Source organism: Larus michahellis, chromosome 7 (assembly GCF_964199755.1).
Source record: "Larus michahellis chromosome 7, bLarMic1.1, whole genome shotgun sequence".
Taxonomy (NCBI): domain Eukaryota; kingdom Metazoa; phylum Chordata; class Aves; order Charadriiformes; family Laridae; genus Larus; species Larus michahellis.
The window spans coordinates 58,754,896-58,767,385 of record NC_133902.1 but is presented as its reverse complement, the minus strand read 5'-3'; the positions used below and the strand labels follow the sequence as shown (position 1 = coordinate 58,767,385).

At 36.7% G+C, this 12,490-nt stretch overlaps 1 protein-coding gene across 50 annotated transcripts in view; it reads left to right on the top strand.

Moving 5' to 3' along the window:
• NEB (nebulin) overlaps positions 1–12,490 on the top strand; it is a 124,142-nt gene that overhangs the window by 5,449 nt on the left and 106,203 nt on the right. For all 50 annotated transcript variants that reach the window (XM_074594102.1, XM_074594101.1, XM_074594097.1 and 47 more), the window contains exons 4-19: positions 580–624; positions 1,998–2,201; positions 3,133–3,240; positions 4,839–4,943; positions 5,250–5,354; positions 5,458–5,562; positions 6,280–6,384; positions 8,212–8,316; positions 8,513–8,620; positions 9,373–9,489; positions 10,143–10,244; positions 10,327–10,434; positions 10,529–10,633; positions 11,284–11,382; positions 11,858–11,962; positions 12,065–12,172. In XM_074594102.1, the coding sequence (XP_074450203.1) occupies positions 580–624; positions 1,998–2,201; positions 3,133–3,240; positions 4,839–4,943; positions 5,250–5,354; positions 5,458–5,562; positions 6,280–6,384; positions 8,212–8,316; positions 8,513–8,620; positions 9,373–9,489; positions 10,143–10,244; positions 10,327–10,434; positions 10,529–10,633; positions 11,284–11,382; positions 11,858–11,962; positions 12,065–12,172 (1,734 nt within the window). The remainder of the gene's footprint in view (positions 1–579; positions 625–1,997; positions 2,202–3,132; positions 3,241–4,838; positions 4,944–5,249; positions 5,355–5,457; positions 5,563–6,279; positions 6,385–8,211; positions 8,317–8,512; positions 8,621–9,372; positions 9,490–10,142; positions 10,245–10,326; positions 10,435–10,528; positions 10,634–11,283; positions 11,383–11,857; positions 11,963–12,064; positions 12,173–12,490) is intronic.

Below are 12,490 nucleotides of genomic sequence, written 5' to 3'. Positions count from 1 at the left end.
AGGTATTTCTAAACACGTGAAAGACATGAAGGTCATGGAGAGCTGTGAGCATTGATCTATCAAGGGCAAATCATGGCTGACCAAACCCATTGCTTTTTATAATGAGTTCGCTGCTGCTATGGACAAGGAGAGACCAGTGAATGTTGCGTACCTTGACTACTTTAGGAAGACCTCTGAAACAGTCTCCCATAGTCTTCTTATCACCAAATTTATGAGGTGTGGGATGGATAAGTAGACAATAAAGTGGATGGAACTGGGCTGCTGAGCTCAGAATTGTGATCAGTAGTACAAGGTCTATAATTAGATAGTGATCCATCTAAAATTAGATAGTGATCCTTCATTAATTACTTGGGAGGATGCTTAATTGTGGAATGTAGGGAAAAAAAAATCTGACCATTAATGCAAAAAAAAGGAACAAATGTTCAGAATTACCAAGGATGGAAATGTGACTACATAGGCAACTATGAACTACAGTGATATTTCTCCAGAAGTGTGTTTTTACAACAGCTTAAGAGAAGCGACAATTTGCTATTCTGTATGATCTGGCCTAACAATGACTTTTTTCTCTTGTTTTAATAGTACTACATTGAGGAGACAGTTATTGAGGAGGGTGAACCATATGAGGTAAAGGTCCCTGTGATGTTGCATGCAGTGTTAATACATTATGCTAAATTAGTGGCTTTTTATATTCTGAGGACTAATTTTTCATATTAAACATACAAATATCAGTGAACAGTTGCCTCTTAATACTTTATTTCCTCTGCAGGACCCTGTTGTGGGGGATCACCCCAAGCTAGAGGGTTCCTAGCTTGTTCTGAGTATCGTATCTGCCACTCTGGTTTCCATTCGAAGGAGTGGATGTGTCCATCAGGAAAGCACTGTGCTAATTTCTCTCCCACCCTGTGTTTTGCTGATAGTCTTCCGTTTGCTCCTGCCCAGCAGCTGTGCACATGAGGTGACAAAATGAAACAGCAGGTTGTGTTAACAACAAGAAACACAGACAGGAAGGATTACTTGGGTACCATATTGACAAAATCCAAACATTAGTGTTAAAGATGAACAGAATTATTGTGGATGTGAATGTGACTAGATCTGTACATATGAACAACAAGCACATATATACATTATACTTAACCTTGTTATGAAGAAAAATATAAAAAGATTCTGCCTGAAACCAGCTTCAATGTATCAGTTCTATTCCCTTCATCTTGTGTAATTTCACTGAAAGACGGTGGTTTGCAGATTTTTTTCATGTCACTGGTAACAAATACTGGAATCACCAAGGAGTTACTGCCATAATTTGAAATTCACTTATAATGTAGATATAACGCAACTCTCTGCTATGTTACCATGGAAGATTCTTTATGGCATAGGCTTATGTGGAAACAAAGGCTTAACGTTTCACTTTGTGAGTGTGTTTCCTTCCAAACAAGGAATCTGTTCCCAAAGTCTTCCTAAGTTTTTAATTTAATAAAATACGATTTGATTAATACTGTTTGAGCAAATAATCTAGGACTACACTTTGGAAGGAAGACTGCCAGCTTATTATTTTGAAGATCAATTCATCCACTGCGTTCATCAGGGGTTCTAAAATCTGTAGCCAGACGGGATTTAAAGGGAGCAATAGCATGACTGATTATTTTTGTGTCTGATTTGCGTCTGTTTTTGAAAACAGTATTGTGGGATGAAGAATTACGTGTGAGTATGAATGTCTTTCTAGCTAAAGTGATTAGACCTTTTCCCATCGGCTATATATATAGTCTAATGCATTAGCATCATGTTGTCCTATGAGTTATCATAGGAAAATAAAAGCTTTTTTTTCTGCACAAAATGCAATATTTTCAGAAACAAGCCCCTCCCAAGTTTTAGAAATATATTACAACTTTTTATAAACAACTGTTTTGTTATAAGGCTAACAGCAGGTACTGCTGCATGCTTATTGTAAAATGATGATTTACAGTTATAAAGCAAATAATTATTTTTTTCTGTGTTCCCAGGTGATCACTGAGATCACTGAGACTGTTAGCACAGACATCAGAGGTCCTGAAACTACTACCTATACTGTTGAGCGCAAAAAACCTTCTGTTGAGGATGCAGCACCTCCAGTCAGAAAGAAGACAATACGGACAAAAGTGGACCCATCTAAGTTTTTGACACCTTATCTGCAACACAGTAATAAAATGAAGGACCTATTCAGTGAGGTAAATTGTCACCTGTCTTTTATTTCTTGAGGAACACCAACTTTAAAGATGTTTAATCCATATTATTGCAAACTTTCATGCTACTGTTTTGTCTCCTGTACTTCATTTTATGATATGTATTAATGTTATTTGCCTGAAGTAGGAAGATTCCTTCTTTGAATTAGCTCCTCTTGCCCATTTGCTGCTTAAGCGCACAAAAAGTGACTTGAGGCAGATGGCTGAAGGTTATCAGAGTTGTCAGTTAATACGACTCCTGCACTGATTTGGATATCCAACTGAAGGGAGATAACAGGGACTAACGTCTATTGAATAGCAAACCTCAATATTTTTTATAATAGGATATATCTCTATCCCTCTATATATATATCCAAGAAAAATCCTTGTGCACAGTATATAGGAACAAGCACCAACCTAAATTCCTGGTACAGGCTGTCACAGTCCAGTAGACCAATAGAGTACGATATTGTGAAAAGTGGAAAACTACTCTGCACAGATGCAGATGGCATCATATCGCTTTTCCTAAATTTTAATGTATATTACCTACCAGTGTTCACTGTTTAAGGGTTATGTGAGATCATAGGTCTAGAACTGCTACCCTCACCACCATATTTTCCTTATCTTTTGTCATTGAAACAAATAACTGTGAATTTATCAATATCAAGCTCCTAAGGAGAATATAATCAACCAAAGATGACCTAAAACAGGCTAAAGGTAGAAATGGAATTTTTCTCTTGTGTCAGATGGAAGAAAGTCAGTTGGTTAAAATAAGCATAACTCTGCAAATGTAATTGAGTAATACTAGTTTTTATTATTCAATAATCTGCCCAAAATTCCTCTACTAACCAGATAAACTAAATCAATAATTGCGAGATACATTTCTGCCTGAGCTTTAGGATATGTCTTAATTACATTTGTCATTATTTTCTTTCAGAACAAGTACAAAGAAAAATTTAGAAAAGAAAAAGGAAAGCCGTATGCTTCCACAATTGATACCCCAGAAATTCGGAGAATCAAAAAAGTGCAAGACCAGCTCAGTGAGGTAGGTAGCAGTTGTCACAAGAAAAAATATTTACAGAGTTGTAAAGAAGCAAACTGAATCACAATTTTAAATGTTGGATAAGAAGTGATCATTTCTTGATAATACTGTGATAAGACAATCTGAATGTTTAACAGAAACTTTATCAGATTACAAGAGTAAGGAATACAGACTATATGTCAAATTTGAGTTCTATGATGTTGGTTGGAATTTAGGGCTTTCAGGAAGGGAGATGTGATGATTCCTTTCTAGGTGAATAATCGCCCTGCTTCATTGTGCCTGAAGAGGTTTGAAAATTTCTGATCAGAAGCTACAGGCACGGGAGATGATGGTGATGCCCATATCATTGCATTTGAAGATTCCTGGAATCATGGAGTTAGATTTGGAAGGGATCTTAAAGACCATCTAGTCCAACCCCCCTGCCCTGGGCAGGGACACCTCCCACTAGACCCGGTTGCTCAAAGGTTGCTAACCTGGCCTTGAACCCCTCCAGGGATGGGGCAGCCACACATTATGCCCTGCAGTCATCATGAATGATGTGCCTGATGATTTTCTGTTAAGTTGTGCACTGGGTAAATAACCCTAGAATTTTGTTTTTAAAATGTGTTTAAACATTTTTGTTTTCATAAAGTAACTGAAAGTCAATTTCCTAAAGAGATACTGGAAAAAATGATGCTTGGATTCTCAGTGTGTTGCAAAATGAATTTCTGTGGATCTTGTAATTTACTATGGGAATTTCCAAGGTGTGTTGTCCCCTCTGTGTGAATCCCACTCTTAGTGATGTGCCTTTGAAAGCTAGCCCAGGTGCGATTGTCCCACTGATGCAGTGCCTCTAGTTCTGGAAGCTGGCTCATCCTCCCCTCTTTCTTTTAAGCAACGCTAGTCTACCTTCAACAAATCACATCACAGTCTGGGAAACTGAAACCCACCTACAAATGCTTCTTAATTCTTTGTACGGTAGATAGGGAGAGTTGAGTCCCTAGGAATGGGAACCCCTAAAACTGAGAGGGTAGTCAACTAACCTAACCGGTGGCCAGGAGAAGAGCATGCGTGAAATTCTGCACCACCCCTGACTTTGGCTATATTGAGGAACGTGATGCAGCAATCCATACACTGATGCTGACTGAGCCTACTGTCAAGCTGGGAGAGGTATAACCGCATTAGGATGATTTTTTGCCCAAGCTGCTGGTTTGCCATGGTAATGATGTGGCTATATTGCTTTTGGCAGTACAGCTAGTGTTTACGTGGTAATGGGCTGTGAAATTCGGATATACCGCATAGCATGGGGATCTCTCTATCTCATTATACAGGGTGGAAGTACTCTTAGAAAGAACTCTGTGATTACAGAAGGGCACTACCTCTAACAGGGATTCACAGCTCTTGAAACTGTCTCAAAGCTGCATTTCTTTCTCAATTAATTCACCAAATCTGTTTATTTCCATAGGCTTCATTTCTAAGGAACAACTCGTCCTAAATGCTTTATTGAATTCAGGTTTTGGGTATTCGTAGTATTAAGTGCCAAAATGCCAATGTTCTGCTTTTTTAAAAAACTGTCATTTTTTGCTGTAAGAATAAATGCATTTTGTTGTGCATTCATCTAGGTTAAATACCGCATGGCTGGTGAAGTTGCCAGAACTATTTGCCATGTTGATGAAAAGGCCAAGGATATAGAACATGCAAAGAAGGTGTCACAGCAAGTGAGCAAGGTGAGCGAGTTCCGACTTTCTGGAAGGCCAGATTAGTGGCTCGTGAGGTTACTGATATGAATAAAGTTTGGAGCTCAGGGCACTAAAGCGATGTTTTTAGACAGTTTAGATGTACAGGGAGAGATTGCAGAGAAGTTAGTAAGGCAAGTATAAATACAATCATCTTAAATATTTCCAATTCATGTCTTCAAATGTCACTGGTTTGAGCCTTTCACTTCGAAAAAATCTCTACCAAAGTTACAGTTTATTCACAAATATAACTATTTTTCTAATGATAGTAACCAAGGTGCTGATCTTTCTTTACAGGTATTATATAAACAGAACTGGGAGGAGAATAAGGATAAGTACCTACTTCCCCCTGATGCTCCAGAGCTTGTGAATGCAATAAAAAACACAGCAATGTTCAGTAAGGTAAGAAAAAAAATATCCCAAGTCTAGGCAGCTGAAGTGCAAGAAGTATTCCAAGTCAGAGATTAATTCATAATGAGTATTCTGGCATTTTTCTGTTTTTTAGAAACTCTATACCGAAGACTGGGAGGGAGACAAAACATTATTCTATCCATACAATGACAGTCCAGAGCTCAGAAGGGTGGCACAGGCTCAGAAGGCTCTGAGTGATGTAAGTATCAAAGCCCAATTGACAGCTGGGTCACTCTTGCAGTGTAACTTGGTAGTCTTCATGGTGGACTTCGACTAGATACAAAAACTTCATAATGGAACAGAAAATAAAAATGCTCACATGTGCGCTGCTTGCTCTGGTAGTAGTGCTATTTCAATAGGAAAGTATGTACTCTATATTAGAGTATAAATCTGTTGGCAATTTGATGCCAGATTATGAATGAATGAAATAATTAATTTATTAAAGATCATCTGAGTTAATCAGTAAGAAGACCTCAAGTATCTCTCAAAATGTAAGCCCAGGATGTAAGCCCAGTTCTTTGTTGTGGGTCTCCAAGTCGGTCTCTCTAAAACGGTGATAAAAAAAGTCAGGAATTTGTGAGGCTGTCTGATTTGCTGATGCTTAGATACATAGAGCTCTTCAGCCGAGAATTTCAGGCCTCACTTAAAGATTTCAGTGAATTTTGCAGATGTCCAGAAGTTCATTAGTCCATGTTTATCAGGAGCAACAGAGTAATATACTTGAAAAATTTCCCAGGGAACTGATTCTTTTTCCTGTTTCTTATCAAGAGAAAGTAGTCCTCCAGAATACTTTGATTGAAAGAGTTTATGCTGCAGTAGCTGTGGACAGAATGGTGGCATTAGCAGAGTTAAGAATAAATGTTCTGATGCTTAAGTTGGTAGTTACTGTAAATGTTTACTTCTTTCATATTTACAGATTGTCTACAAAAAAGGGCACGATGAACGCAAATCTAAATATACTGCTCTGCCAGATCCACCTGATGTGGAACAAGCCAAGAAAGTGACAAGGCAGCTGAGTGATGTGAGTAGAATGCAGTGCTGTTCTTTCTGTAGAAACCTCGCTTTTGGAGCTAGAGGGGCAAAAAGGTACCTAAAGAGAGGAAAGGCAAAAAAAAAGACCAGAGCTCATATGAAGAACCCTTTGATTTTCAGTGGCGGAAGTCAGTTCCTTTCTTCCTCAAATGTCTTAGAGAAAATCCTGCCCAGTCTCAGGTGAAAGGTGAAAATTAATTTTCTTATCAGTGAATTTAGTTTTCAACAAACATTTCTGCTTCTGCCAGACACACGTTACTTCCCATTCTCACTATTTTTTTTGTCTCCTGCTTTACGCTTTCTGTGTTTACAGGAGAAAATAGTAAATAATATCCATTTCGGTGTTCTCTTAAGTGTCAGCAATGGCATTTAAATATGTGTCTGGTTTTGGAGTGAGCTACTTGCTTACAAGTAATAAGCCTTGGTGCTTATTAATATCACTTGGTGCTGAAAAGTTGCCACGGCCAACTGCACAGAATACATTCTAAATGTTCATTGCAGTGTCAAACCATTGTACACATACATATCCCAAGCATTCCTAAATTCATGGATATATCAATGAGTGGGAAGGTCTGGCAAATTAGATAAGCATTTCCTGATCTGCACACCAAATTAACAAGTAACATTGAATTCCATAACTGTGTGGCATAATTAACAGAGCCTCTAGCACCAGTCCTCAGTGCATTTTGGGTATACCTAGAATAAATCACAGCTGAGGAATGCAGGAGGTGAAGTAAAATATAGGAAGACCAACTTTTGCTGAAGAAACTGGAACTAAATTGCATAATCTTATAAGACAGAAACAGGATTTTAACTCCATTCAGAATTTAGTTATTATGATGAGGACACACGTGATTTTATTGCTGTGCATTGAAAATTATGTGCTCTTTAAGATTACGCAGTTACAGTATTCACATATGGTTGCAAAGCCACTAAAAAAATACTGTCATGAACCCATTTGGAAGGTGAAAGAAAGTAGTATTTAATTTAGAGAGAATTTCTTGTAATCCTATTCTTGTATAGCTTCAAAGCTAAATTGTCATCAAGAGAATTTTTAGGCATGTAAAAAGCAAAATCAGTATCGTAATCTTTGAAATAAATAAAATATTAAGCTATATATGTATCTCCAATACGATAAAATGTAGATATATTTTTTAAGGTTGTTTTTAGTGTATTTGTTCTATATCAATGTGGTAACAATTAAAAAGGCATTGGAGAAGTTATATTTTTTGTGATAAGCAATGCAACTGTGGCTGCAAATGCATTTGGAACAAATGCATTTTCAAAACTTGGAGAGATATTTTGTTATTAGACAGACAGGAACTGTCTGTTTAAACAGTTGATACTTGATTTTCTGTGTGCTTGAATATAGTGTAATAGAAATCACATATACCAGGCAATCCATATATTAAAAGGATTTGCTTATAACAAGTTTCAGCAGCAATAACAATAAATTCTGGCTTAACCAAAGGGCAAGGATATGTCCCAGTATTATGTGACCAGTCAGAAAACAGAACTAGAGGACTATGTTAGTGATGTCTCATAGAGAGAATTTCTTATTAATAACTGTCTTCTACAAGGACTTATTTCACTTATTTTTCCTTTTTTCTGGTCAGGGAAGGTACTAAGAGAAATAACTGGAGTCCTTAGGCCATATCATATTTAAGGTGTTTTTGACAATAACTGATAAAGTCGTTATAAGGCAGATGTAAAATGTGAAGCAACTTTAAAAAGAAGACTTTTTAAAACAAATCTGCCAAGTGAAGATTATGCTGTATCTTGGGGCTTACGTTTTATTTTTTTTATTTCATTATAGATTATTTACCATGAGGACTATAAAAACAAGATCAAAGGCAAGTGGAGTCAAACTCCATGCTATGATGTTGCAATTGCGAAAATGAATGCAGAAAATATAAGTATGGTGAGTGAATTCTTCAGAGAATCTTGAAATGAGCAGCTTTATCCTCTGTTTAGGTTGATGTGGAAAATACTGATTAATTTTGTCTGCTCCATTTGTGGTATTTCTCTTTTCCTTAATAAGCTACTGTTGTGGATGTCTGATTTATAACTTAAGTGCATTTGATACATTGGTATCTGTTTGTCTCTTTTCCTAACAGAGAAAATACCAGGAAGACTTTGAAAACACAAAAGACCAAATCTATTTTATGCAGACTGAAACTCCAGAATATGAAGCTAATAAGCGAGTTTCAGATAACGTCAGTAAGGTATGTTATGCGTGCTCCCATTTGTTTAGCTAGAGTTTAGTTCTGAAGTCAGGACAGTTTGTGCTGAAACTGTTCTGTCAAGTGCCAAAAATATTTTCCTAGATGCAAAAGATGTATTCTTGTGTGCATTCCACCAGGAAGCTTGGAACAACTCCTAGCCATGCGTATGATCTTCAACAATAGTACCCATGAAGTAGTATTTTCTTTCAGTGAAGTAGAATTTGCTTCATTGTTTGTTTTGATTATGTTATGTGCCTGATCTTTAGTTGGAACAAATCAATACTGTTAACCCCGACCAACTTAAGCTAGCTGAATTTGGGTCAGTATTTTCATATTTATTCATCTTTGCTCAGTGTATCTCAGTGATGTTTTGCTGGCTCATCTTTTGTTCAAAATACAGAATCTATGTGGCTTCTGCATTTCCTGTAACAGTATATACATTAGCAAAGACAATCTTATGTCAGTAATTGTAAGAATGTGATTATTCTGAGATGTCAAGTGATATTTGAAAAATTACAACGTTTGGAGAGGTGCTTAGAGGTGGGGACATCTCCTAAATAGCTCTAAGTTATCTTCTCACCCTGCCTCCCAGGGCATCCATGCACTCCTGTCATCTGAGTGCCTTTTATGGTCCTTTGCCATCATGAATCATAAGTTAAAAAACCAGGGGAAATTTTCCCGAAAAGTTCAAGGTGATAGAGGCTAGTACTGATTTTTAGAACTTCACCCTTTTTATTTTTATTTTTTTAAAGACAAAATACAGAGCAGACTATGAAAAGAACAAAGCTATTGCAGATTATAATGTGCTTCCTGCTACAGAGAACCCGTTGCTGAGGCAATTAAAAACTGCAGGAAATGTGCTGAGTGATGTAAGTATTATCAAAGTACAGCTGGATGATTTTCAGTCGTGTACAATAAATCAAAATCATCATTTCTTCGCAAGGTTTCTCCTTTGGATCTGTTAGTATTTTTAGTTTTATAGACCAGTATTTGTCATGAGATACCACCAGCCAGAACGGTGTAGATAACGAGTCATTTCTCTGCAGCAGAGTGTAACAATAGCTGTAGCATGTTACGGGATAGCTAATTATTCTATAGTTCATTTAGATCCCCGTGGAAAATGGATCACAAGATGACCGTTCTTCCCTTACGGCTCTAAGGAACTTCAGCCTGTGCCAATAATGATAAAATATGTGGTACTTTTGAAAATTCATATATATTATATTCTGGTTACACACTGTAATGGCGCTCTCTATTTCTTTCCTCTTGCTGTTTTCATCTGTATGGAAAGCGTCAGAGGTTAAAAAACCATTAGTCATACCTTTCCATCTTCCCTTACAAACCTAATAGTTACTAAGAAAAGTTTGTTCTAAAAGATGATTGGGAAAAAAGTGCCATCTGTTTTTCAATCTTCTGGGAAAGCTTTTCTTTGCAATAATTTCACAGTTTTGTCATTTTTAGTGTGTTGTGAGTGAGTTGCAGTGAAAAGTACTGCATTATCTGACGTTATTTTCTTTTGCAGAAATTATACAAAGAAGCCTACGAACAATCAAGAGGAAACAGCATGAATTACTGTGACACACCAAAGTTCCAAACTGATGCTGTTCTGAAGAATTTTAGTGATGTATGTATTTGATTAGTGTTATGTCGTCCTGTCCTGACACTCTTGATTGCTTCTGTTTATCAACTTGTGATTATTTTTCCAGGTAAAATATAAAGATGCATACCAAAAGAATATTTTAGGACACTATTTGGGCAGCTTCGAGGACCCACATCATACACACTGCATGAAAGTTGAAGCTATGAAGAGTGATGTAAGTGTGGCGATCATTCTGTTTTCACGGTCATACTTTCATTTCACAGAAAACTCAGTTATGATCTCTTACTGAATGTTGATTTTATCCCTAGAAAAATTACAAAGCAGAGTATGAGGAGGAAAAGACAAAATGCTACTTCCCTCAGACCATAACTCAAGAGTATGAAGCTATTAAGAAGTTGGAGCAGTGTAAAGATGTGAGTAGAGGACAGTAGTGGTTATCAAGTAGCCAACTACATGCGGAGTATCTGCTTCTGAGGCACATAGAAATTCACAGAGTGATTCCTGTTAACTTCAGTGATTTTGAATGTGGCCTTGTTACCATATGCACCCCTAAAAACCGTATTCATCTGTATTTTAGAGCCTTTTGTGACACCTAGTGATCAAGACAGATATAGCACAATCTTTAACAAGTAAAAACATAAAATTAGAGGAATAGTACCAAAATGAAGAATGAACAAGCATTTATCTGCTTCAGTAAACATATTTTTACATGAATACTTTGAAAGTACTTTAGTTACTTTATTAATACTAGTTTTATTTACTTTATCAATACTTGGAAAATACTTTAAATATGTATTTGTATATAATATGCAATATACAGTGTAATATACTATAAATTATATTTACATACCTATTCAAAATATTTTACATGAATACTTTAAAAATACTTTAACAAATTTATTTCCTCTCTGATTATGTTAAAAAGTAACATAAGAACCGTTGTGCATGACAGTGCTTATCTACACACGTGGGGGCTACCCCAAGTAATGCTGCATTGCTATGTCTTCTAAAATAGTTTTGCTTTTATACATTTTCTGCAAATATATTCCTTGTTTTCCTTCAGCACACCTACAAAAAGCATCCTGATCAAACCAAATTTACTCAAGTGACCGACTCTCCAGTACAGAAGCAAGCAGAGATCAATAGCAAGCAGCTGAGTGATGTAAGTAAACCTAGAAAACATGTTGCTGCGCTCTGACATCATCGATTTGTGCACTGTGGCCACCTTGCCTTTATCATCCAGTTTTAAGAGAGCTCCTGAAATGAATGTGTAGGTGAGTGTGTGTGCATATACACACACACAAGCACAAAACCATTTGTGCATGGTCGCAGTTATGTTCCAGTGGAAGATCACCTGGAAATCAGTTTGCTTTTTTTAGTTTTTCAAGTGGCTGCTCATGGCAACTTTTAGTGTGTATGTTTGTAATTTGCTTATGTTCATCATTCTTGATGTATTCCTTGCACCAGTTAAGGCAATGGAGTTCATACGATTCGGTTGGTAAGGGCTAGGATTCAGTCTCTGTCTTTCTTTGTGAGGGAGGTCACACGAGACCTTTGAGTTGTGTCACAGTGTTATTAAGCATTTACAATCTATAAACATCGGGCTACTAAATTTCTTTCTTTATTTTTCTTTGCAGATACTGTATAAATCCAAAGGTGAAGAAATTATTCACAAGTACCACCTCCCTCCAGATGTGCCTCAGTTTATACAGGCTAAAGTTAATGCCTACAATATTAGTGATGTAAGTAGATTTTGAATCCAGCTCTCGATTCAACAATGAATCAACAATGTGAAGTTTCCGTTAGCTAGAAACCGTTCATTCAAAATTCACCTTTTCTTCTAGAACTATTACAAAACGGGATTGGAAGAATTAAAATCAAGGGGATATGATCTAAAAAGTGATGCTATTCCTATCCGAGCTGCCAAGGCTGCTAGGCAGGCTGCCAGTGATGTAAGTGCATCCTTCCTAAAGGAACAGTTTAATTCAAAAAAGTTTACTTAAACAATGTTTGCAGTTACATTTATTAAGGATATCTGAAGGATAAGTTCTCTATTGCCTTTTTTTTGAGCATTTTATTGGACGTATTTAACACAGTTATATTTTCGTTGGCATTTCATTGCTTCACTAATGTATTTGTATAATTACATTTAGAAAAGCCTGTTTCATTATGTAATTCTCTGTGAATAAACAGACTGCCCTTGCATGCTGGTATGGTTAAGGAAGATCATGAGGAGCAGGTCAGTAGTGACAGCTCCATGAGCAATGGAC